The 23,785-nt window shown below is 42.9% G+C and overlaps 1 protein-coding gene across 2 annotated transcripts in view; it reads right to left on the bottom strand.

Annotated features, from left to right (window-relative positions):
- Positions 1 to 10,124: 10,124 nt before the first annotated feature.
- Positions 10,125 to 23,785, bottom strand: part of mdfic (MyoD family inhibitor domain containing) — a 118,937-nt gene continuing 105,276 nt past the window's right edge. Inside the window, exons 5-6 of one of the 2 annotated variants that reach the window (XM_071501748.1) lie at positions 17,639 to 17,679; positions 10,125 to 10,177 (exon numbers count right to left, since the gene is read on the bottom strand). In XM_071501748.1, the coding sequence (XP_071357849.1) occupies positions 10,130 to 10,177; positions 17,639 to 17,679 (89 nt within the window). In that variant the 3' untranslated portion in view covers positions 10,125 to 10,129. Of the gene's footprint in view, positions 10,178 to 13,300; positions 13,503 to 17,638; positions 17,680 to 23,785 lie in introns of those variants that run through there. The other variant, XM_071501747.1, reaches the window with a different exon arrangement.

Genomic DNA, 23,785 nt, shown 5'->3' with positions numbered 1-23,785 from the left:
CCAGCCAATACGTTGTTCTTTCTCCTCCCCCTCTGGTTTGCATAAACAATGGTAAAAAGGGTCATAACGAATACATCACGGGACTTAGTGGTACATGTTCACTTCTTTGCGAACTGCGTATTCTGTCGAGGAAAACAAAAATGACTGACAGCAAAAAAGATCTAGTGGTTTTAGGGCTGCCTTGGAAAAAAACGAACAGATCTGTTGACAAAATGGTAGAAATTTCCACAAATTGAGCCATTCAGATAAACTGAGTGATGATCCAGTCCTAAACTGCTAACCACCCCACCCTAAAACAAAAAGCCTTGATGAACATCCTTGTGACTGAACTGATTGCAGTTAATTATAAATTATGCAGTCATTGTGGGCCCACAAAAGAAGACATCCCCACTCTGCAGTCAGATGTAATTACCAAAGTCAGGCGCACTCCACTGTGTGTGATCCATCCCTGACAGCCAACGCTGACTGATGACCTTCCCGGGTAAAGACTCCCTCAGTTGAGTCTCTGAGCACATGAGACATACCCACCTACAAACACACACCCTCCTTCTAAACCTCCTCCTTCTAGCTTGATCTTAAATATCTGTATATCTGCTCAGACACCCACGTGACACCCAGTGTTCAGGTACAAAGCTATTGACAATCTGATTCATCAAGCCGCCATGGCCCGTCTAGCCTATCATTCACAATCACGGGTTTATCACTCCACGTTGCTATATAGGGCAAAGAAATATGACTCCCCGTCAGCGGGTGGCAGAAGGGGTTGGGCTTTGGAGTGAGGAGGAAAGGGAGGAGAGGGCTGATTTGACACAGCTCGCTCGGCTTGCCATAATTGCTCCGTCACTGTCAGTCCTTGAGAGGCCTTCTCGCCATACAATTTGGACACAATTATCGGCCGTTTACCAGTGGCCGTTATGCCCGCCACCCCATCTCCTCCTCCCCCACGGAAAAACCCCGCCTGTTCTGCAGTTTGGCTGATGGCAAGGATGTGCCATGCCTCATCAAACGCGGATGCGGCCCATTAATGAACACTGTTAGCATTTCTCTTAAACTTCTCCTGCCTCTAATAAACATGCAGTGTTCCATGAAGGAGCATTGCCATCCTTGTGACATGATATTTATTGTCTGCACTGGTGGGTGGGTGGGTGGGTGGGAGGGAGGGAGGGAAGGAGTGAAGATGAGAGGACAGAGGTGAGGGGAAGGGTGCTTAGAAGTGAAGAGAGATATATCAGCGATGAGTAGGGGAAGGAGGGAGGGGAGGTTGAAAAAAAACAGATGAAGAGGAAGAGATACAGACTGGAACATCTCTTTCTGCCATCACACCATTAGTGGCTACTACTACTTTTATATATAAATTCACCTCAGGACTCATAATTTTGAGATTTGTATTTCCACAAGAAACATCACAGTCAGCAGTTTGTCTGACCCGATGAAGTCCATATGTGAAATGTTTAAAACGGATCCTTCAGTGAAAATAAAAGAAGGAAGAACAAAATGGGATTTACATTTGATATTTAAGACTAAAGCAAACATTTGCAAGTTCATCGAGTCCCAGCAGCTACTTCACTGTGAAAGGACAGAGGCCTGCTTCTAAAGGTAAATGACACACACAGGGTTATCACCAAGATATTAACGTGAGGTTTCTTTTTAATTCAATTAATAAGAATAGTTGGAAAAATGCCAAAGGCACATAGAATATTACAGTTACATGGTCTGAAGTACATTAAAAGTTGTTTTGATTTGATTACATGGCAAACTAATTTTCAGGTTCTATAGTTATATACACTATACTGGAACAGGCTGCATTTCCTCATACATGCACTCACACACAGGTTCATGCTCACACAACAAAGTCACACTCAGCGGGTACTGTGATATCATTCCACTGCATTTTGACACCTGTTTTGTCGCCACTGCCAAACACAAGCAGAGTGAGAAACAGAGAAATAAAAAATTAAAAAAAAACGTGAGAAGCTGAATGAGAGGCAAACAGCAGGCGGGACACCTGTGGTGACCTAATGGCGTCTGTGTCCTCTAAAAAGCCTCTCATTTCCTCCTCTGGCCCCAGAGGGGCCCTATGTCTCATGGTGAGGGCCGTCAGAACTGAATGGGAGGGGGGGGTCATCATCTATCATTGAGCGCCTGCCTCCGTGTCCTATACTGAAGTAATTACACACCCAACTGAAGGGAGAGCATGGTCACTATGATCATATTCACACAAACATAAGGAAACAGATACAGACACACACAGTCCTTCACACACATGTGAAAACATCAATACAAACACAAATTTAGCCAAAGACCGGGCTGGAAAAATGAAGAACAGGGAAAAAAAGCAATGATCAAGCATTCAGACAGTGATTGTGTTGTGTCTCTGGGGACGGTGGCCTCCACCATCACACATTCTCACTCTGTCCTCACCTCTAAGACCTGTAGGAATTAATGAAGCCCTGTGCAACTGCAGTCGAAGGCACAAAATGGCCGCTCATTAATAGCCTGCTGTCACAGGGGCTATTATGACATAGCTAGATATTAGAAATCAGGCAGGCTTTATTCCTGAGGCCACTGATGATAAACACATGATTGAGGAAAACCACATAATTTGCTGTAAATGGTCAATTGCTGAGGATCCGTTGCAGCATATGTGATGTTAAAAAACATCATTGTCTTTGTAGTTTGTTCCTAAGTCTATTTGCATAGCCTTAAAAGTCAGCATGAAAACAGCACAATGCGCTTCTGTGTGTGTGTGTCTGTCACAAAGGACTGTAAAAACTGAACAAAAAAAGGGATGCAAATTCAGACTCAACTCGTGCACATGTGCACACCCAAGCTCATGGCACAAATAACCCCGGCAACAAAGTAAGACTTTTCATGTCTCTGTGGAGATATGAGCTGGTATTGTAGTGTTTGGTTGCTCACCGAATAAACTCATTAATTTGCTTAATTATGAAACTCCCTATCACTTTCCCCTCCCTGGCAAATGTTCAGTGAAGCTATACAACAACAACATAACACATTTAGAGGCTATGTTCTCACTATCACATTATAAACAAACAGAAAATACACCAAGGCTTGATTAAAGGCCTTTACACTACAGAGCGAGAGAGAGGGAGAGTGAGAAAGAGAGAGAGAGGAGACAGTGTTTGTTTCTCTGCTCACAGATGAAATTGTTTCAGCTTGTTTTTGACAGCTACAGCTACAGACGTGCTGGCTATTACTGAGGGTGGGGGAGAGGCTGGTTGTAATAATTAAAGCACACCACTAACCTGAATAAATTAATGCTTCCTCTGTGTGCGTGTGTGCGTGTGTGTATGTGTAAACGCTAATGTGCTACTGTGCGTTCAGACAGGCTTTGTTCGTCCTGATTAATTTTTGTTTCTTGTACTGTTTGTATGCATATGTGTGCATGCATGTGTATCTGTGCAAGCTTGTGTGTGAACATTTGACTGTATGATAAAAGTGATGCATTCTGTATTGTGACGGCGGAGCTGTTTGCTTCCCTCCCATGGCTCACAATTCATTATCTCATGAATACAAATTAAAAGTTTTTAAGCCTTTTTCTTTTCCATTCTAATTACTAAGAAATAATGGTTAAGACTAGAGCAGAACTGCTTATGAGACAAACTGGGACTAGCACTCCAGTCTCTGGATGTTACAGCAAACACAGTAGAAGCCTGGTCCTATTCTAAACATCTTCTGTAACACTAAATACTACCAGGACTTTCAAATCAACAGACTCATAATATGTACTGACACCTGATCTTGAATATTAATACCTATTAGTTCAACCCACAAAAGTGTAACTTTGTAGATGCATCTGAGCTCTTAAACACATCTGATTAAAGTGACACCCCTCATATGTTCAAACGAATCTTTTACCCTAGAAAACCATTACTCTGAGGTCCATTTAGAACAGGCTCATCCCTTTAACCCGTAGTGGTGGAGTAGAAGTGCATTTGGTCCTGAAGTTGACACTGATAGCAGAACTGGCAGTGATAACGGGAAAGAGTGTGACACACATTCACACATATGCATGTGCTGTACTGTATACACACACACACACACACACACACACATAAACATGGCTGACTTCAACTGTAGTTAGTGGTATGTATGAGAAACTCACATTCACCTGCGCACGTGCGCACACACACACACACACACACACACACACACACACACACACACACACACACACACACACACACACACTCTCTCTCTCTCTCTCTCTCTCTTTCTCTCTCTCTCTCTCTCTCTCTAAAAAAAGGGAGGGTGGAGGGTGGGAGGCTCTCGTCAGACAGGGTAAATCCCATTATTTGGCCCTCATCCCAGAGAGTGAATTGAGAGTCAAGTAGGATGCATGTGGTAACCACAATGAAATTACAGCTGCTGTGAGGCCGAGCGCCGCTAATGCACCCCCATTGTGTCCTCGAGTGCATCTAAATAAGAAGGGGTAAAAGGCAGTCTGTGCTAGGGCTGCCAGGGTTACAGGGCGGTGTGTGTGTGTGTGTGGGTCTGTGTGTGTGTATATCTAGAGGTAAATGGAGGCCTGCCTGTGATAGAGGGCTGTATTTAGGCTTGATGATGGGTAACCTGTGGGGACCACCTGATGCGGCTTTGTTGTGTGCAGGTTTATGAGCCTGAGTGTAAGTGCAGGTCCAGGATATTTTCTCTGTTCTGCTTAAAAATGAAATGATTCACTGGGACCGTCTACCTGTAACTCAGACCCTGCAAATACTACAACATGACAGTGTTACCTGACAAATGGAGTGAAAGCCCTCTGTGGTATTTTTATCTGCAATAAACCTGTATTCCTATGGTTTCTTATGTCCTGTGCTGGTACAGAACTAGAACTAGGTTGTAGCTCACAGACCTTCAGTCTTAGACAGAGGGAAATTCCTGTGGATTACAAACAGCCATACTCTCCCACAGCACAGTAACCAGGACACCAACTAGAGGGGACGAAAAAAAAAAAAGAAGGTAAAAAGGGGGAGAAAAAAAAAGGAAAACACTAAAACTGTCAGTTGAAGATGCAAAACAGAGATCCGGATCTATCCATTATGAATGAGATATATTTGAAAGGTGGAGGCTGAATATGAACAGTGAGGAGGAGGAGGAGGAGGAGGACTCTCACTTACCCCCCCAGACCCGGCAACGCTTAACCCTCTCACAACCCCGAAACCCCCTTACCCCCTCCTTCCCCCTCAGTGCAAGCTCTGGTTCATCAGCAAAAGCCTTTGTACAGTCAACAGTGCTGTTTTTATTCATGTTGCATTTATCCTCAGAGCTGTCCATCAGGCGCGGTGGGGACGGCTGATCTAAAACAGAGCCTTACACTCATGACAGGAGGATAGAGCCGTAACTCTGGAAAGCTAACCTCCAATGTTATTTGGCCCACAGAGAGAGCGCGAGAAAAGGGAGATAGAGGGAAAAGAGAAAGATACACAGCCTAATGACAACTACAAACACAGACACACCTTTGTTCCAGCTCTATAAAACAGCCGACTTCAGTGGGATTGCTTTAGCTTCCATGGGCCCAATCAAACTTGTGTTATTTAGACTTCAAACATGGCCCCCAAAGAGAGACAGGGAGCGAACAAGGTGTGTGTCTCTTGCTAATAGCTGCTAGCATGATTCGGTTAAGCTGCTTATTTCCGACATAAATAATGCATCCAGGCAGATGCACTTGACTTTAGTTGAATATGAATCGCTTGCATGATTGACACCGAGGTTTGTTGAGCGCTCAGTTGATTCTACAGTCTCACCTTTGGAAATAGGCCTGTCTCATTTAATATCCCCAATGTTAACATAATTATGACAACCAGCACTGATTCATGCATGTGTCTGTGTAATATCCATGACAAAATTAGGCTACTATTTTTTGAGGGGGGTGGGGAGCAGGGAGGATAGAGTTTAGTAGAGTATCAAAGGCAACTAGATTGTCTGCCTGTTTAACAGCTAAGCCAAATCAAATCAGAAATAAGAGGACTATCTTCAGTTTAATTCTGGATACTTTCACAAGACACCCTACTTACCCACCCACAAAACCTGCCCCCTCTTAGCCTCCTTTTTACAGTCATTGATTCCAATCAATCAACGCTAATTAAGCAGGCACCTATACACATATATGTCATATGCTAATAGGGTAATGATATGGGCATTTAGTTGGTGCTTTAATCTTATGCTACTTGCAGCTAACACATAATGACACTCTCTACCCAGCCATGGAAATATTTATAAGAGACCGCTGAGAGCATGTGGACACATACACACACAGATTGCTACTTCACACTGGCTCACTGTATTAAACCTTATTTACAAGCTAAGAGCTATAACTATTACAGATGCGGTGGTGGAGAAACCACATTAGGTTCAATGGGCCAACAGCGTGTAATCCAAAACAATAAAATGTAAATTTGAGTCAATCTCACACACTAAAAAAAGCATACATGGTTCATCTGCAAACAGATGAACATCTCTGCAATACAAGATACCCCCCCCCCCCCCATTCTGTCTCTTTTAAGACCTTGGCGCACCAAGGAAGGAATGTTTCTCATTTCATTTTTAATCCCCTCTCAGAGTTAAGGTGCTGTGGATAAATATATTGCAGACTCCTAGTCTCTACCCACGGCCCTCCCCATCCCATAGAAATTTAGCACAATAAAATGGCTAGCAGGCAAGTACAACTTGCTGAAAACCTACAGTAAAGAGGCCCATCTGACCAATAGTGTTAATGCTTTTGAATCCTGTAAATCATAAGTTACTCTCTTATATATTTGTCCTATTCATGTTGTATACACGAAGATAATTCAGTTTTTAATTTAATGCATGGCCAGCTACAACAGTGCAGAGGCACACAGGTGTATGTTCTAGTTTAAATGTCACTCCAGGCTGCTTTAGCGGTGTTTTACTGTATTTGTCTCATTGCTGTTATTCATTTTTTATCAGACAGTGCAGAGAGTCAAAAGTCATGAGCTGGATTCAAACTCATGACGTCACAAATACACGGTATGCTCATTCCCCTACTGAGCCAGCAGGATGCCTCAGGCTGGTGTACTTTTTCCATGACAATACTGTGGAGAGGTTCAGGAGGGGAAGGAGAGTGAATTTGTTCCAGCAGGAAGCACTTCACTAACTATGCTGAGTTGTTATGACTGACCGGGGCCATGCATGGGAGACGATTTACCTAAATTAAGATGAACACTTCAATTCACATGTTCACTGTGATGACATACAATGTTCTAAATTATCTAGAAAGCCATGTTCTCTTATTATAACTAAAGGACTTGTTTGCTCCTATGGGACTGGCCAGCCTCATTACATCCAAATAGCCAAAGAAAACCAAAACCAAAACCAGACAGATTTTGGATGTAGCAGCTGTTTTTTTAAATAAAAAATAAGTGTCTTCTATTTTATTGTCCTGTGTGAATTGTGTTGTTAATTGTCAAAGGTTTTTGAAGAAAAATCATCTTTGACCACAGTCAAGTTTGCACTCACCTTGACATTAAAGGTTTAGGACTGCTGCAGAGTCCAGATGGCATTCTTGGTGGATTCTGTTTATTCTGAAAGATAGTCAAGGTGAAGGAAGAGTAGATGTAAGATCAACATTTGACAAGCAATATAAAAATTAAAGCAAGCATGTAGAAAAGTTTTGAGACTTTACAAACACTAAAACTAATCACAAGCAATGTCCTTGCAAGCCCTTACTCGAGTCTTTGTTGCTGATAACAACCTGCCTCTGTGCAGCTCATCTCCTGTTCTTACTCTGTTGTGTGATCTCCAGAAAGAACCTAAGGTAAACTCAGTGGTGTTTGTAAGGGAGTTCTCTCTCCTACTCCCAAGTGATAATTATTTGATCTTGTTTAGTTCATTATTCATCTTGAGGGATCTGGTTGTGACTTGTGGATAAATGCCATATGAAAGGCATTGTGCTCCGAGGATGCATCCTCACTTTTATCCTGGCTCCCAAAACAGATCAATTAGTAAAACTAAACAGTAAATTATTAATCACATTGCTTTGTGTCCCCGTTCCATCACCGGAAGAAAACAGTTCATTAGAGAGAGAGGGTAGCAGGGGGGTGGCAGCGTGATTGAGAGGGGCTTTAAACCGAGCTGATGCTGTGTGAACATTTGAAGAAAAAAGAGGGAAGAATTATCAAGCATGTCCATCATTCCAGGTAACTTACCAACCAACCAACCCCCCCCAGTCCCACCTAAAATGACGTGCACTCATAAAATGGGGTCAAGCAGTGGAGGAGTTCAATGTCACAGCCATCATATATGTTGCCCGTTGGGGTGCGTGTGATTAAAATAACACACAGGGATGTTTCATGTCATGGTGAGCAATCAGACCATATTTGCAAAAATATTCAGATCAGATGAATTTTAATGAGGTGTACACTCGAGGGGGATACTGCTGCCAGAGCACTGGGGATAGAAGGTGGAAGCAAGCCCGTCCCCTTATTTGCCAGAAGACAGCAAGGTACATAAACTTTTTTTCCCCTCTATCCCTCTACCCTTAGATGAAAAAACGACAAAAAAAAAAAAAAAAAGGAAAAAAGACGGATCCAAATTCAGGGGTCCACTCAGTGTTCAGATTGCTCTGCTGTTCTGAGTTGGGCAATTTGAATAAATTATTCCAGATAATAAAAAAAATCGCTCAGTGGGGTTCATTTTGTGAGAAATTATATTTTTGCAGGAAAGGTTAATTTTGAGGGGAGCTTGAATGACTGGGAACTGGGGGTGCTGCAGAGGGAGAGAAAGGAGGGGAGAGAGAGAGAGAGAGAGAGAGAGAGAGAGAGAGAGAGAAAGAGAGAGAGGAAGGGGAGGAGAGAGAGAAACAGAGGCAGAGAGAAAGAGAAATGGGGGGGGGGGCAGGAATGCTATGGTGTACGAGGAGCATTGGGCGTCAAGGAGGAGAAGGGGCGAGAGAGGGATGGAGGGAGGGAGCAAGGGAGGGAGGCAGTTATTAAAAGCGATTGCATTGCCTCCCGGATGTCTCAGGAGAGCAGAATCAGTGGAGATGTTAAACCTTGCTTGACACCCCAGTTGGATAATTGTGGGTGTGGGAGCTAATCAGCGGAAGATGTCTCCTCAATTTAAATCTTGTCAGTTAGTGAAGATTAGGCCCTCCTGTCCCGGCCACCATTAGCTTTGTTGCATGTCAATGCGCCGGTGAGGGTGTCCGCCTGGTCCGGCTGCAAGGGTAAAAAGGCGCACGTGATAGAAACCTGCAGATTTATTCCAGCTCTAACCAGTATGGCATTTTGAAGAAAACCCATATGAGGGGAAAAAGGGAATTTATGCAGCCTTTCTGAAAATGCGTTTGTTACTACTGACCTAACAGGGGGACCCTGTGGAATAAGAAATGTAGTGCAGGGATGTGCTCCAGATTTTCATGCAGGAAAAACATCAGTGTAGTAGTTAAATATGACGTCGTACACAAACTAGAGGCCAGGGAATCAAATTAGTGTGTGTTTGTTGAAAATAGATAAAATTAAGGGGAATTCTAATTTTAGTAATGCAAAGACAAACCAAAGTTATTAAATGTATAAGCACGCAGTGTCCCTGTACACATGCTGCATGCTCTGAAATCATAGGATCCCGATGGTAAGGCTATTAAATGACTAATAATCTGTGACAGTGTGATCTCATTAATAAAAATGTGGGGGTATAATTTTAACCCTGGTTAAAAGGAATATGGGGTGGAAGTGGCTAATTCAAAAATGCACTGTAGTGAATTTTACAGCTCGAGTCTGGCTGGCTGCGAGCCATGGCTTCGCATTCCCCCCATGGTAAATATTTGTAACAGATTTTTCCTGCAGGACAATGGTTCCTTTCACTAAAGCAGGTCCCGTAACCTCAGAGGGAACGCAAGGTCAGGGCAAATAAACAAGGCGGCCGTGCCAAGCTGAGCGGCTCCACTGATTCCTGGGCCGGGCCTGCTGCATACCAGGCCCTCCGCTCTCTCCTCCTCACCACCGGAGTCTGAGTGCTGACAGATGTTTTGGGCCGGGGCTAAAAAGGAAAGGGGAGACCGAGAGAAGAGAAAACGAGCGAGCTTTCCTCTCTTTCTCTCACTCACTTTTCCCCCACATTTCCACATCTTTTTCCTCTCATCTTACCTCAGTCAAAGTGTGTCCAGGTTCCTGATACAGCCTCCGATACCCTCAGACACCTACAATACAAATCATGAAAAAGAAATAAGAAAATCATTCTGAACTGCCTCTGTACAACACCAGTATGATCCCTTGTGGGCATGTGTATAACCTATGAACCAGGTTTTAATTAACAACTGCACAGGCCTGCAGTCAGGGGTCAAGAACCCCTCAGTGTGTGTGTGTGTGTGTGTGTGTTTAAACATGCCTGAGCAACAGTAAGAAAATAAAAAATTACACTACACTTTATAAGTAGTGAGCTCCTCTGCAGGTATTCGTGTGTGTTTGTAAATGCACATACACAAGGATTTTTTGATACAAGTCAAAAAATTCTGATGATTCAATAGCACTGGCTCCCAACCCCCCCCCCCCCCCCCCCCCCCCCCCCCGACCACCTCTGTTCTGTGGAAGCGGTTCATATTAGCAGCCTCAAAGTGCAAAGCTACCGGCGGCTACCAGAAGGTGTAACGAGTTCAAGGCCCAGCTCAGGCCTGAGGCGGCAGACGGTAAACAGTTGTTACCGGGTGTTTTTTGTAGAGCCCAGACAAAGCCTCTCTGTGTGAGGAACAACAGCTACAGCTGGCCTGAGCAGAGTGAGACATCGATCCATAAGCTTGTTCCTTTACATCCCTGCGAGCAGTCGTCTGGCAGTCAGGAGGAGCAGCAGCGCATGCCAGAGCTGGGCACTGCGCTGCAAAAAATAGCCCTCTTAACCCGTCATTAAATCTGATGCTAAGTCTTCAAGCCTTATATTTCCTTTAAAGAAGAGGGCTAAAATGATTGGTCAGCAGTTGGTAAATAAGGCTTTTAATTGAAATGCAGGTAAAAGTGCTTCAGAAACAACTGGAATAATTACTTAACTGTAGAAACACATTTTATGAAACAGAATTGACCATTTCTGCTGCATATCTTAGTTAATTGATGTTTTCATTTTCTAGTTTTGATCAAATGCACTGTAACAATAAAATATTTTAAAAACAGACAATAGATAATACATTTTTAATAATAAAAGAAAAATATACTCTTGCTAATGTAGTTGACAAATACGTATATATTAAAAAATCTATTTATACATTAAGTATTCTGTTAAAATCACATTGGCCATGAAGAGCCCAGTTAAAAGTATCAAAGAGGGGAGACAAGAGACTGGCGTTTAATCTAATCTACGTTCTAATAGTTGGGGAGACATTAATTATTGATAAGGCCGGCAATTGATTGGTTAATAAGATAATGTAATTGAGAAATGAAAATCATCAGAGTTGAGTGTGTGTGTCGGCTCCAATCTGAGCCGCATAGGGGGGTTGTGGGAGGGGGTCTTAGGGGATTGCCCCTACATAGGCTTCCATCATTACTGCCACACTATAAAAGCAGAGTGGTGATTAAAAGGACTTGATTGATTTGACTCTCATTGGGATAAGCTGTCCTCGTTCCGTCACTGGGCTCCGCCTGCAAAAAAAAGTGTGTGTGTGTGTGTGTGTATAAATGTATTCAATGTGTGTTGATGCAGAAAATCAAATAAAATAATTAAGCACATGTGTCTGTATATTTGAGCATATTTATATTTTATAAATGTGCAAATGTGTGTTTTTATGTGAATTACTAAAAGAAATGTGAGTAAAATAAGTACATTTGTGAATGTGTTTACATTTATTTTACATGTGAAATTGTGTGTGTTTATGTAAGTAAGACATGCATTAATATCTAAATGTATGTGTGTGTGTGTGTGTGTGTGTGTGTGTGTGTGTGTGTGTGTGTGTGTTTGCGCACACGAGTGTATGTCTGGACCTGCAGCCCAGCTAGAGGAGGTACAGTTAAATGTGTGTGCGCGTGTGAGACTGTGTATCCATGTCGTCAAGAGGTGGCCCCACTCCCCCAGTTTTCACTCGCCTTTTGTCTACACTCTGTACTGTACTCTGCTGCTCAAACACTCACACGCTCTCACACACACACACACGCACACTCTCAGCTCCAACCCACCCTGCGAGACAGAGACAGACCCTGCTGCCTGACACAAAAGCTATTGATTTTACTATCTGCTGCAATGAATGATCTTCCTTGGCCAATTTCTGAATTTAGAAATGAGTTCAATACTAATAATGATAGTGGAAGGATTCTTTAAACTGTTAGAGTTGAGAAGGGGGAAATTGAGGAGAAAAAGACGGAGAGAGAGCAGGAGGAGAAGAGGAAGGAAGTGAAGATTTGTGTGTGTTTGGCTTTGGAAAAAGAGAAGAGATGATTTCTCGCCATGGGTGAGATTAAATAAAGATGACACCAATGGTTTTAACAGTCTAAATTACTACATTCTACCCCCAAATACAATTACTCTTATTTGGCTTATTTCTATGGGATGAGAGTGGGATAAGTCTGTGGTGGGATTTGCCTTTTTTTTTTATACTTTAACAACTCCCAACTTTAATATGAACAGTTTTCATCCACCTATTTTCATGCACCGCTCTTCTGCTTTTTATGACGCAATTTTCAATATACAGCATTCTTGCGAGCTTGCTCCTTAATCCATTCATATATTTCATGCGCCATAAAGACACATCTAGTTCAGTTTCTATTTTGCATCGCACAAATCTTCCATAAAATAAAAAACAGGCACATAAATATTTAACATGGCCTCTGTTTAGATGGGGAAAACTATTTATGTCAAATTAAACAACAGATATGCCGAGCTGCTCAACAGAAAAACTCAGCAGACTGGAACATTTCTTCTAATATTTTATTTCTGGGTGCACATTATTTCCCTGGTTATTCAGAAAAGTGCAATAAAACATCAGGAGCAGCCATGTTAAACCTTGCATGTGGTGGTAAAAAGTATGTGTGCTGTGGAAATGCAGACAGACATGTGACTGTATGTATGAGCAATGATGACAGTTTGTGTTTTTACATGTGTGTTTGCATGTATGAATGTTTGCATATGTGAGCATCAGATTTTCTCTAAGTCTCTCCTGGTTTTATATTTGGGCAGGCGAGCAGCGGCTTGGTGGGGTGATGTGTGTTAATCAGAAGCCCTGTGCCCCGTTGAGGTGTTAATTCAACCCCCCTGTTACGGAGAGGTGTAGATTAATAGATAAGGGAGGTCTGAGCGAGGGTCAGCGCGATACGGCCCTGACTGTGTTCGCCCGCTTGTCAGACACCTGCCTGGATTAAGCCGCTGGCTTCTCTCTCCGTTGTGCGCAGGTGAGAGGTCAACCATTTACCCAGTTCATTGGGCTCTCATTCAGTTTTCAAGGTGGGGTGGATCTGCATAAAGGCTCTGGCATCTGTATGCTTCGCAGGGTTCGCCTGCACAGGGGGTCCTGCACGGTGAGGTAGAGAAGCGGACAGGCGATGCAGGATCTGCCGCAGAGGATTACAGTAAATATACTTTGAGACTCAGGAGGAGATGAAGAGTGGTTACAATGGTGAAATGCAGTGGATTTTTTTTTTTTTTCAATTTTATTTATTTATTTCATAATTCAGATTACAGCTGTACAGCAGCATAAACCTTCACATGGGAGAGCGATTGCTCCTTTTCAGGAATTTTCTTGGAGTAAGGACAAGAACATCCTCTGCAAACAGAGAAAATAAAAAGGGGAAAAAATGGGATAAAATGGGTTGGGGGAAGGAGAAAAACGCACGAAACATGAAACTCTGCAAATTTGACTTATAACAAGCAAAATTACACCCTGCTGTCATTTAAATTATGGCTGCCCTCTATAAAGGTGTCTTTTAGGTGCATTAATTGAATTCGGCACTATTTCCCAATAATAATCTGTAAAGTTCAGCCGTCCATCCTTCATGAGATCCCTGCCGCGTACCAGAGGAGTATCTATTTCAGTGGCTTAATTTATTTTCATGATTCGCCGATAATGATGGCCATGCAGGCTGTACATCAGAATTAACCTTCATTTCACTGAGGTATATTACGATGACAGTCCCCGACACATTTCACCTACACAAAGGGCATTCTCTCCCTCTCTCTCTCTCTCTCTCTCTCTCTCTCTCTCTATCTCCCTCTCTCTTACTCTCACTCTCTCCCCCTGCCTCCTCTGCTGCTGCCCCTGCTGTATAATCATCCTCGGCAGACCAAGATTGTTTGATAGCCGATTAATTTTCATAGGAAATCAAGTGGCCAGCTCTTTCTCTCTATCGCTCTTTCTTTATTTCTCCTCTTACGCCCCCCCCCCCCCCCCCCCCCCAAACACATACACACGCTACTTCTCAACAATGGTGAACAGTGCTTGTGCTTGGTGACTTTTTCTGTCAATTAGGTGTTTTATTTAATCTCATCTCACTTTTTTCTCTAATAAATTGCACTTCCTTGCCCCCGTTTCTGATATCTCCAGCGTAGTTAATTTATTTTGGACGATGCCGATGTAACAAAAGTGCTGTAAATTAATCAGGGGACATCAAGCGAAAGGGGGTCCTTCGCTTGCGCGCTGTCTCTAATTTCTATGCAAACCATTAAGTGTCAGATATAGATTCCACCATTTGCTATGGTCTCAGTCAAAAGATTTCATTAGGGACCTGACGTCACGTTTTGAAGGCAGCGCCGGATCATTTCTGTCCTATTTTCTCCCTCATGAGCTCTTTGTTCTTCGCCCCTCTGTAGGATCCTGCCACTAAAAAGGCCCCTATGCAAATGACAATAATAGAATTCGCTAAGCACCACCGCAACGGCATGATAGCCTATTTAGAGAGAAACCAAAGAAACATTCAATTTGTGGCATTAACCAGGGCACATGCAAAGGTTGCCAAAAAAGTGATTAAGAAATTACAGAATTGGTCCTCTCTGCTTGAAGTTCTCTTTCTCTCTTTTTTTCCCCTCTCTCATTGACATGACATCTGTAATGAGGAGGGCTGGTAATTAGAATATTCTGGAGAGGTGAGCCCTGCTGGAGCTGGCAGCCAGAAGACTGATCTCTCTCTCCCTCTGTCTTTTCTGTATTATTTCTTTCCTCTGTCAGAGGGGCCTGAACACAGAGCAGACAGAAAAACAGCTGTCTGATGACCAGACTCTCTGTGGATGTCTCTCACTCTTCTTTGTGTGAGTGTGTGTGTCTCACAGACGAGCTGTTCAGAGCCCCTCTGTCTGCAAATAAATATAATCAATCTCCCATTTACATACAAATAGGCTTCTCCCCTTCATCCTAATAATCTGCCCAGCATCCTCATAGAGGGAATATAATATTCACTCCACATGGCAATTTCATATTTATCATTAGATGGCTTTATTGATTGTTGTTTTTTTTTTTTCCCCCCCTCAGATAAATTTTTTTCCACTTCATTTTATTAGAGGATATTGAAGGCTTGTAGGGCTGACATGGTACATACGCTTCATTATTTCCTGCCCAGGGACGATTATGGTTATTGACACTGTCACGTCTTCCCCCTCGTCATCAGTTATCACTGCTTACTGCGCCGAGATACAGGAAGCCGCAATATGGGGGGTGTGGGGCCACAGGCGTTCAGAACATTATCATGGGCGTTTAATGGGTGTAAACTGCAGGGGCACTGCACGTGTGCGGCTGCATGTCGCTAATGTGGCTCATTCCACTTTGTGTCATGTCGATGATAGGGGGTGACCGGCGGGGCCCTGACTGAGTGTCAATCCCACTTTGGACAAACAACCCTTCTGTCAGTGCAATCTCTAGCGCCAGCGGCATCCAACACATCTATCATACATACATAGAGGAAAGGAAAGGAGAAGCAGAGACAGACTCAGAGCCACAGAAACTTAATAAATACTAATTACTTACAGCTATCCAAGTGGAAATCTAGATGGTAACAGAAAGGAGAATGCTGACAGGATTATGATCTTATCACTGTACTGCAGGTCTCCTTTAGAAAAAAAAAAGATCTTAAAGGGGCACTTTGACATTTTGCTTCTGAGTTTGATTTCTCTTCAACACATGCTTTTCCAGACCGTACTTCAGAGATTGTTAGCATTTCTCACTCTAACAAACACTTGACTGGCTGTCAAAGAATCCTTTAGATGCCGACATGTAAACAAGAGCGGAGAAGTCTCACTCTACTTGCAGTCAGTAATGTGTTGTTGAACTGCCATCTGTGCTATCGTGACAAATATCACTGCATATACTGTATCATAAAACAACTGCTGTTAACATGCTGTGTAATGAGCAAATTATCTGCCTTGGCTATTCTCTGGGACTGCTATCAATAACAACATCTGTTAGCCAAGTTGATCTTTAGAAACACAACTTGTCACATAATTAACTTGTCACTCGTTAGCATGATTACTTGCACAAATAGGCCTCCTACACTTGGCTGAATCATGTAATCTCTTATTTTCCCAAGCATTAGAAGAAAGAGTGAAGGTATTGCTGGAGTTACAATTTTCCCCGATCCCCACTCCACCGTGTTAATTAGGTCTTAATGTCCATTATTGACTCATTAATGGACGTTTGGGGATCGTTTGGAGATGCACTGACCTCAAACAACTCAAACGCCATTCTATCAATGACATTCAACCGTCTGACTGTCACCTACTCAAATTAGCTTCTTCTTGGTTCAGAAATCTTTAAAATAATTAACCACCAAGATTAAAACCACTCACTGAGCACTGCATCCACTCTCATGTTTCTTCTAAATATTGTTAAGTTGAGGTATTGTTTTCAGTGAGCTCAGAGGGCCTGGCTGAATAAAGCTCCTGTTTTGCATCAGAGTTCTTGCTCAAAGAAGTTTGGTCTGGTCTGGAGCATAAGTAAACAATGAAAACATTTTTGGGATACGCAAAACAACCCTCAAGTCCACTGCTCCTTCCTGAGAACTGGCTCATCTTCAAAACTAATTGTGTAATCATGAGTTTCCTTGGAGATGAAAAGCAGTTTGATCAGTATCTAAGTCGTTCCAGCATGTGTGCCGTCTAAAACAAAGAGACACTGGTGTGACACTGAGTGAAGGTACGGTAAAAGATCATCAACAGGCGCTGACAAAGTGGTGCAATTAAGATGAATCGGGATCTGACAAAATGTTTGTCTGAGGTGTAAACACACAAGTCAACAGTACTGAAGATGTAACTGAGAAACAGCAGAAATAGATCACAGCATTTAACAGCTTGTCATAATCAAACGAGATCATTAAAAATGTAGAAATTTCATGGGAGATGAGACTCCTATTTCTCTCAGGGAAATTGGATGTTTTGTGCTGATGAGGGGAAAAAGAACCCAAACCCTTCCTTTGCAACTTGATGTTGTTTCCTCTGCGGTGATACAGGGGGCAAAATGATGATGAACACTTCACACTGGAGGCCACTTCTAGACAGTCAATAAATACTACCATTACCACAGCCTGGCACTATTTAACAACACTACAGACTACTAGTGCACCGCTCATAAAACCTGAGTCCTGCATTTGGAAACAACAAGATCCTGGAGACATATGGGACAAACAGTAGTGTCTACAGGTATGTGGGTGTATAACTTTGTGTAATCTGCCTGGGAGCATGGTATAGGTGTTACACCATCATTTACCTTCTCGCCACCTGCCATGATCACCTCCTGCAGTACCCCACCTGGCAGGCGAACAAAAAAAAAGCAAATTAAGAAAAACTGTCATTCAGGAATTATGATGGGACAGTGAACTGCAAAATATGTATGTTCTTTGAAGTCCTTATTTCAGCAAAATTATACATACACACTATATATGTATTTTTTTTAAAACTTTATATCTAATTAAAATGATAACTGCATTCTCATTTTTCAAACTCTCATATCCTAAGGGCCAATTGGGATGAGTGCTTTTTTTCTCCCATGCGGCTGCAGCTTCTCTCTCTCTCTCTTTACCAGTCTCTCTCTATCAGTCTGTCTCTCTCTCCATCTCGCCCTCTCTCTCTGTCTTTCCCTCACTCCACTGTGGCTCAGTGAACTGCTCCTACAGCAATATCCCATCATTACCATCTCCCCAGCTGAGCTTCAGCCAGCCATTATCATGCGGCATTATTAATCTTCTTGTCTTATCAACTTGCAAATCACAAACCATTGAGCCTTATGGCGCGGTTTGGGGTGCGCCGTTATTCATTTTGTAGGTCTACCTAGCCTCCGAGTCTTTCTAATCACCTGACGATTGTCACTCTCTTACTGTTGCCCTGCCCTTCTCCTGGCCTCGGTGCTCCGTAGCGCTGGAAAGGATCCAACTGTTTCTCTCCATCTTACTCACACACTCTCTCTATTTCACCTAGATATTACTACATCTGTTCTTTCCTTCATATGCCCACACAGATACAGCTGTCTCTTACACATACTGTCTCAGTCCTTTACATAAATACATATGCACAAACTGGTTACAGCACAAAAAACTGGCATTGAATGCTTGCACAGATTCTTTCTTCACTCTTCTGTGGCTTTTTTAAGTCAAGATTTGACAAGATTGAAAAGTTTGTCTAATTTTATTTATGAAAAAAAGGCTGAAAACATTCTTCTGTTCTTCAAAACTAGGTATTGAAGATCAGGAAAAAAACACCAATGCTGTATGGTGGAAAGAAGTGACTCAAGAACTGTTTAAAAACTGATACATTTCAACTGATACAGGGAAATATTATACAAATCAATATTTTATCATCAGCGTGGAAAATAAGTTTAGATTTAGATATAGATTAAATTACCCAGCAGTATATGAAATGGTTAAAATTGGCTCGATCTTGACCAGATGCGACATTAAACTTTAGCGTACATGTTAATCTATCAGTCATAATAATAATCCAATTTCCATCTATCCATTATTAGAAAGTATAATAGAACTAACAAGTGCCATTCTGCATAATCAGTGCTTACTTTTGATACTTTAAGAACATTTTGCTGATAAGACTTTTTACTTAACATTTTTAATGCAGGACTTTCACTTATAATGGAGTTTTCATCTGCACTGAAGACACCCAGCACAACCCCATATCCTTCCAAACTACTTTTCTTTGTTTTAATCTGTCTTCACATGTTATGCAATTAATTTTCATCTTTTTCTTTACTCTATCTCACCTGTCTCTTCTTAAGTAATTTACTATGACAAAAAGGGAACAATAAAAAAACAAAAATCATTTGACTAAAATACATGTTGGGCGCAGGGTGCTGAAAGGAGTCAACAGCAAGTATGAGAAATTTTATTAATGGGCGAGCATTAACATGAGTCTGCCCAGAGCTAACGCCTTTCCCTGACACATACGTCCACAATGTTCCTGTCATCTCTCCCTCTCCCGCTCTCCCTGCTGATATTAGTATTCGAGGGAGGAACACAGCGAGTAGAGAGGCGAAGAGAGGGAAAGTTTCTTTAAAGACACACCATTGACCCCTGATTCTTACTCTCACTTGAGTTTGCTTTTCTTCAGGGCTAAAATATTCACTCTGGAAAATGTGTAGTGGCTTTGGCTAAGCTACTTGAGGAAAAATGTGTATGCGAAAATTGCAAGGAATGTGTGTTCCTGTGCGTATGTGTGTATCTGAATTTGCATTTCCTTTGAAAACTTTGCATGATAAATCACCTTTTTTCCCCATAGCTCATTAAGCCCCATACAACAGGTACTGAGCATGAAATATTTAGCAGAAGACAAAGTGTTTCATGTGCTCCTATGGACCCAGCTATTACCCAGGCCTTTCGCATAACATCCGCTAAAAACAGCCCACCCTTTGATCTTCATTAATATCGTTTGGTTAAATATTTCAAATATGCTTTCGTATGTTTGATTAACATCTTTCAGAATTATTCAGTAAAACAGAGATTAGCTCTGAATGTTCAACTGCTAATGATGAAATTGAGATTACCCACCCGTCACTATGAATCCAGTGACGTTCAGGAAGGAGGGGTAATATTTTATTTGATCAGTAATATATGGCAACGCATACTGGACAGTTCATGAAACTTCACCTATCAACTTCCTCCATGCATTCAAATATGTGCTTATAAGCCCTAGGTATTAATATTCACATTGAGTGTATTTTAGAGCACATTTCAGAGCACTGCGTGCTCGACATTGTAATTTCCAAGCTTATCTAATCAATTCTGCAAGCTCCATCGGCCTCATATCAGGCCTCGTGAAAGAAATCAGCTCAGTAGCACCTTCAGAACACTTATAAATAATGAAAAACAGCTTTTAAAAAGAAAGAAGCGCTTAAGGAAAAAAAATGTTGATTAGAAAAGTGCCTTTTATCCATGCCTTCAAATCTTTCACATTCCGAAGATGCGGAGAACTCCAGGCAAACCGCGACGAATAAAGTACCCCTATCTGACCAGAAAAAAAGAAGTATTAATTTTTGAGATAAAAAGTGCTGACAGCACAGAATGAGCCAGGTGGTATTTGGATATGAGCGGTGAAGATGAGATGAGAGCCCAGAAGATCCCTTTCATCTTGTGTATAGAGTTGTCCTTGAAAACTTCTCTGAACTCTGTGCTGTCTGGAGAGCACCATGTTGCTTGCCTTGGCATTTCAGTGATTTGTCTTTTCTGTGAGCTGAATTGGTCTATGAAACTCTGACATGTCAAAACCAGAGTTTGACCCAAGTGATACGGGTCAGTCGATTCACCAGATGAACACCTAGTCATCATTTACAAGCAGGGGACGCATGTGTAGCCCTATTGTCTGAGGGGGGAGAGAAAGTTGAAACATGGCAGCAAGAGAGGTGGAGAGAAAAGGGGGAAAAAAACTTTTATATGGTTAACAGCATGTGTCCTATTTTGTCATGCTGGTGCTATGCAGAGGTAGGCGGAAGGTGGGCAGGGTGAGTGAAAATACAGAGTTTTTATGCCCATCTATAAATTAGGAGTGGTGGGTTGATGAGCAGTGAAGGAGAGTCGTGTCTTAGCTCAGAGACAGAGAGAGGGGGAGAGAGAAAAAGACTGTGCTACTATAGCAGCCAGATGATACATTACACACACACCCACAATGATACACTGAGGTCTTGATGACAGTTATCCTGTTAGGCTGTTAAAGAAAAGACTGCTGGGCAACACACACACACACACACACACACACACACACAGCTGGCAGGCACTGAGGCCCTTGTGCATCTCCTCCAGTGAGGATTTGCATTCTGCTCCTGGCAGGTCGACCGACAAATTGCCCAGGCAGCCGCGGGAGACGGAGGCTCTGGCTGAGGGGAGAGACGCTGCTCAGAAAGTGCCTCATCCGTCTGATTCTCTCTGTGGAACCACTCCTGCATCACACCTCACTTCCAGAGGCAGGGCTGATAGGGGCAGACAGGCAAGGACTTTCTTTTGGAGACCGGAAGGCCTAGCGGCCATGGCCGGACCTTCCCTCCCTGGGGCCAGGAGGGGCTCGGAGGCCAGTGTCCCCCCCTGAGCTTGCCTTAGGCCAGCAGCCCTGGGGCTATCGTTCACAAATCAGCCCCCGTTTTCCCAATCAAAGATGCCGACTGGGGGAAACTGGCCCAAAGTGCTGCTTAGTGCCTTGAATAATTCACCACCCAAATGTCGTCACACAAATGGATCATCCACAGAAATAAGAGGAAAAAAAAGATACTAGGAAATCACCGCAATCCTTGTCCTGACCAAACTCATTTCAAAAACACTTCTTTAAAAGTAAATTTAAATCTTTAATCAAATGATAAAATGGATGGCAATGAAATGGGCTGGGAGATGAGCAAATAGGAAAAATTGCAAGCATAGTTTAACGTAACAGGATCAAAGTGAATTTTTTGTAATTCCTATATTTTTACATGATTAATGATTGAGGGCAGTTCTGCAGCCTTATTAACATACTTGAGTTAAATAGTGTTGATGTAAAAAGACTAATGTTGAAACTACTAGTAATAGCCTGAACTGAGATTCTTGCAGTCCTGCATTTAGTAGCTACTTCCCATCAAAGGCTCAACTTGAGAGAAGACGTGCTCAGCCCACAAAACACGACTCAGACCGAAATTAGGGTTCAAAATTATTAAAAACTAGAGAGTCAGCATTAGACAAAATCAATACAACTCAGCTTGGGTGTGTGTGTGTGTGCACAGAAATGTATGTGCATTCAGAGCCACACAAACACATCTACACAAAGTCCCATGTGTTTAGGTTAATTAGGTGGTCTAATTGTTGCCTATTCACCCTGGTCCGAGTGCTGTGCTCCCTGTCCAAATTACCATTTGATGTCTTCTCCTGTGAGTCCAGAGCACCAAGTGTCAACAACTGTTACGCCCAGGTGCCCATGGCCTAACATGCCTGCCTGCCAGATTGAGCCAAACCTAAATATGAGCCCGCTCAGAGAGGAGAGTGCTGGAGAGAGTTGGAGCCGCGGGAGTGAGGACACAATGCAGGGGATCCTGGAGAGAAAGTCGTACTGGTAGTTGAGTTGAACGAGAAACAGGGGAAGAAGAAATGAGGGAGAGAGCAGGGGGGGGAGATGGGGATGAGAAATAAGAGGACAAAGAAAATAGGAAGAGAAAAAAAATGGACAGGCACCCTCCAAAGTGTCAGTGTTACCTACACAGGTGCCAGTCTCTGAGGCACGGCACTGAGGTTTAATAGATGTGTGTGTGTTTGTGTTCAGTAGGTACAGTACATTCAATCCCCAGTTCCCCCTTGTGTTTGTTGCCACGCTGCCCTCTCTCCCTCTCCTTAATGAGGCTGTACGCGTGGCTGCCTCAGCACCTGCCGTGGGTGGCCACAGGGTTAATCCCGCCTGGCTTCCTCTCTCACTTCGTCTTCCGTCTCTCTCTCTGTGCTATGCCTCTGGGCTGCTGACGGCAGCAGGCACTGTACGAGAGGGCGATGAGGAGGGAGGGGAGGTGACAGGAGGCGCAGATACCCCGGGGTTCCCCCCTCCAGCACAGCAGAATGAGTTGTACCAGACACCGCTGGATACCTGACAAGTGGACGCCTTCATAAATTACCAAATGAAGATTGATTGTGTGCACCCCTCACCTCTTTTTGTGTCACCATACAGGCAGATGATCGCATAGACACACATCCCAAACAGACAGAGAGCGACACATGAAGATGCGTGACAAAAACACAAACAGTTATTGGTACACACGGTACACACAAACACACACACAGTCATTGGCAGCTGCTCTTACTTGTTGTCAGGCCTTAGATAAAAGTGATCTGGCTGCGTCATGCTCTACCAGTTAGATAAAAAAAAGTCAGTCAAGTGGGCAGTCAGTTGGTCAGTCAGTCAGACTGGTGATGCAGACTCCATTATAGCTCCTGTCAGCACGGCCAAAGCCAGTCGTTTTATTTATGGAGGGCCGAAACATCTGCAAGGATGGTGTGCATGTGTGTGTGTGCCCTCTAACCAACAAAGATGTGTGGAAAATGGCTCTCGCTCACAAAGGCACACATAGACACACACACATAGACAAACACTATAGCAAATGTTAAAATGTATAGTCTCTGCATGACTAACCCTAACATGGCTGTATGCAGTTCTGAATGTAGCACTTCTTCCCTTCTTACCTGAGTGGATAAAGCAGTGGATATCGGTGCTAGGACCAGGGCCATTCACCTGAGATTGATGCCTCTCCATCTGATGCGTAAAGATCATCTACTTCAACCTGCCCGGCCGTCAGTGGCCTGTGCGCTCTTAAAACCATCTGCATCAGCAGAACATCCACAACACACACACACGGCACTCACAGAAGTTAATCGACTTGTGAAATCACAATCAGGACATTGTCTCTTAC

The sequence above is a fragment of the Trachinotus anak genome, unplaced genomic scaffold (genome assembly GCF_046630095.1).
Source record: "Trachinotus anak isolate AG129_WGS33_773 ecotype Australia unplaced genomic scaffold, CSIRO_AGI_Tana_v1 ptg000018l, whole genome shotgun sequence".
NCBI lineage: Eukaryota > Metazoa > Chordata > Actinopteri > Carangiformes > Carangidae > Trachinotus > Trachinotus anak.
The sequence above is the reverse complement of the archived record's forward strand: the minus strand, read 5'-3'. Positions and strand labels throughout refer to the sequence as shown.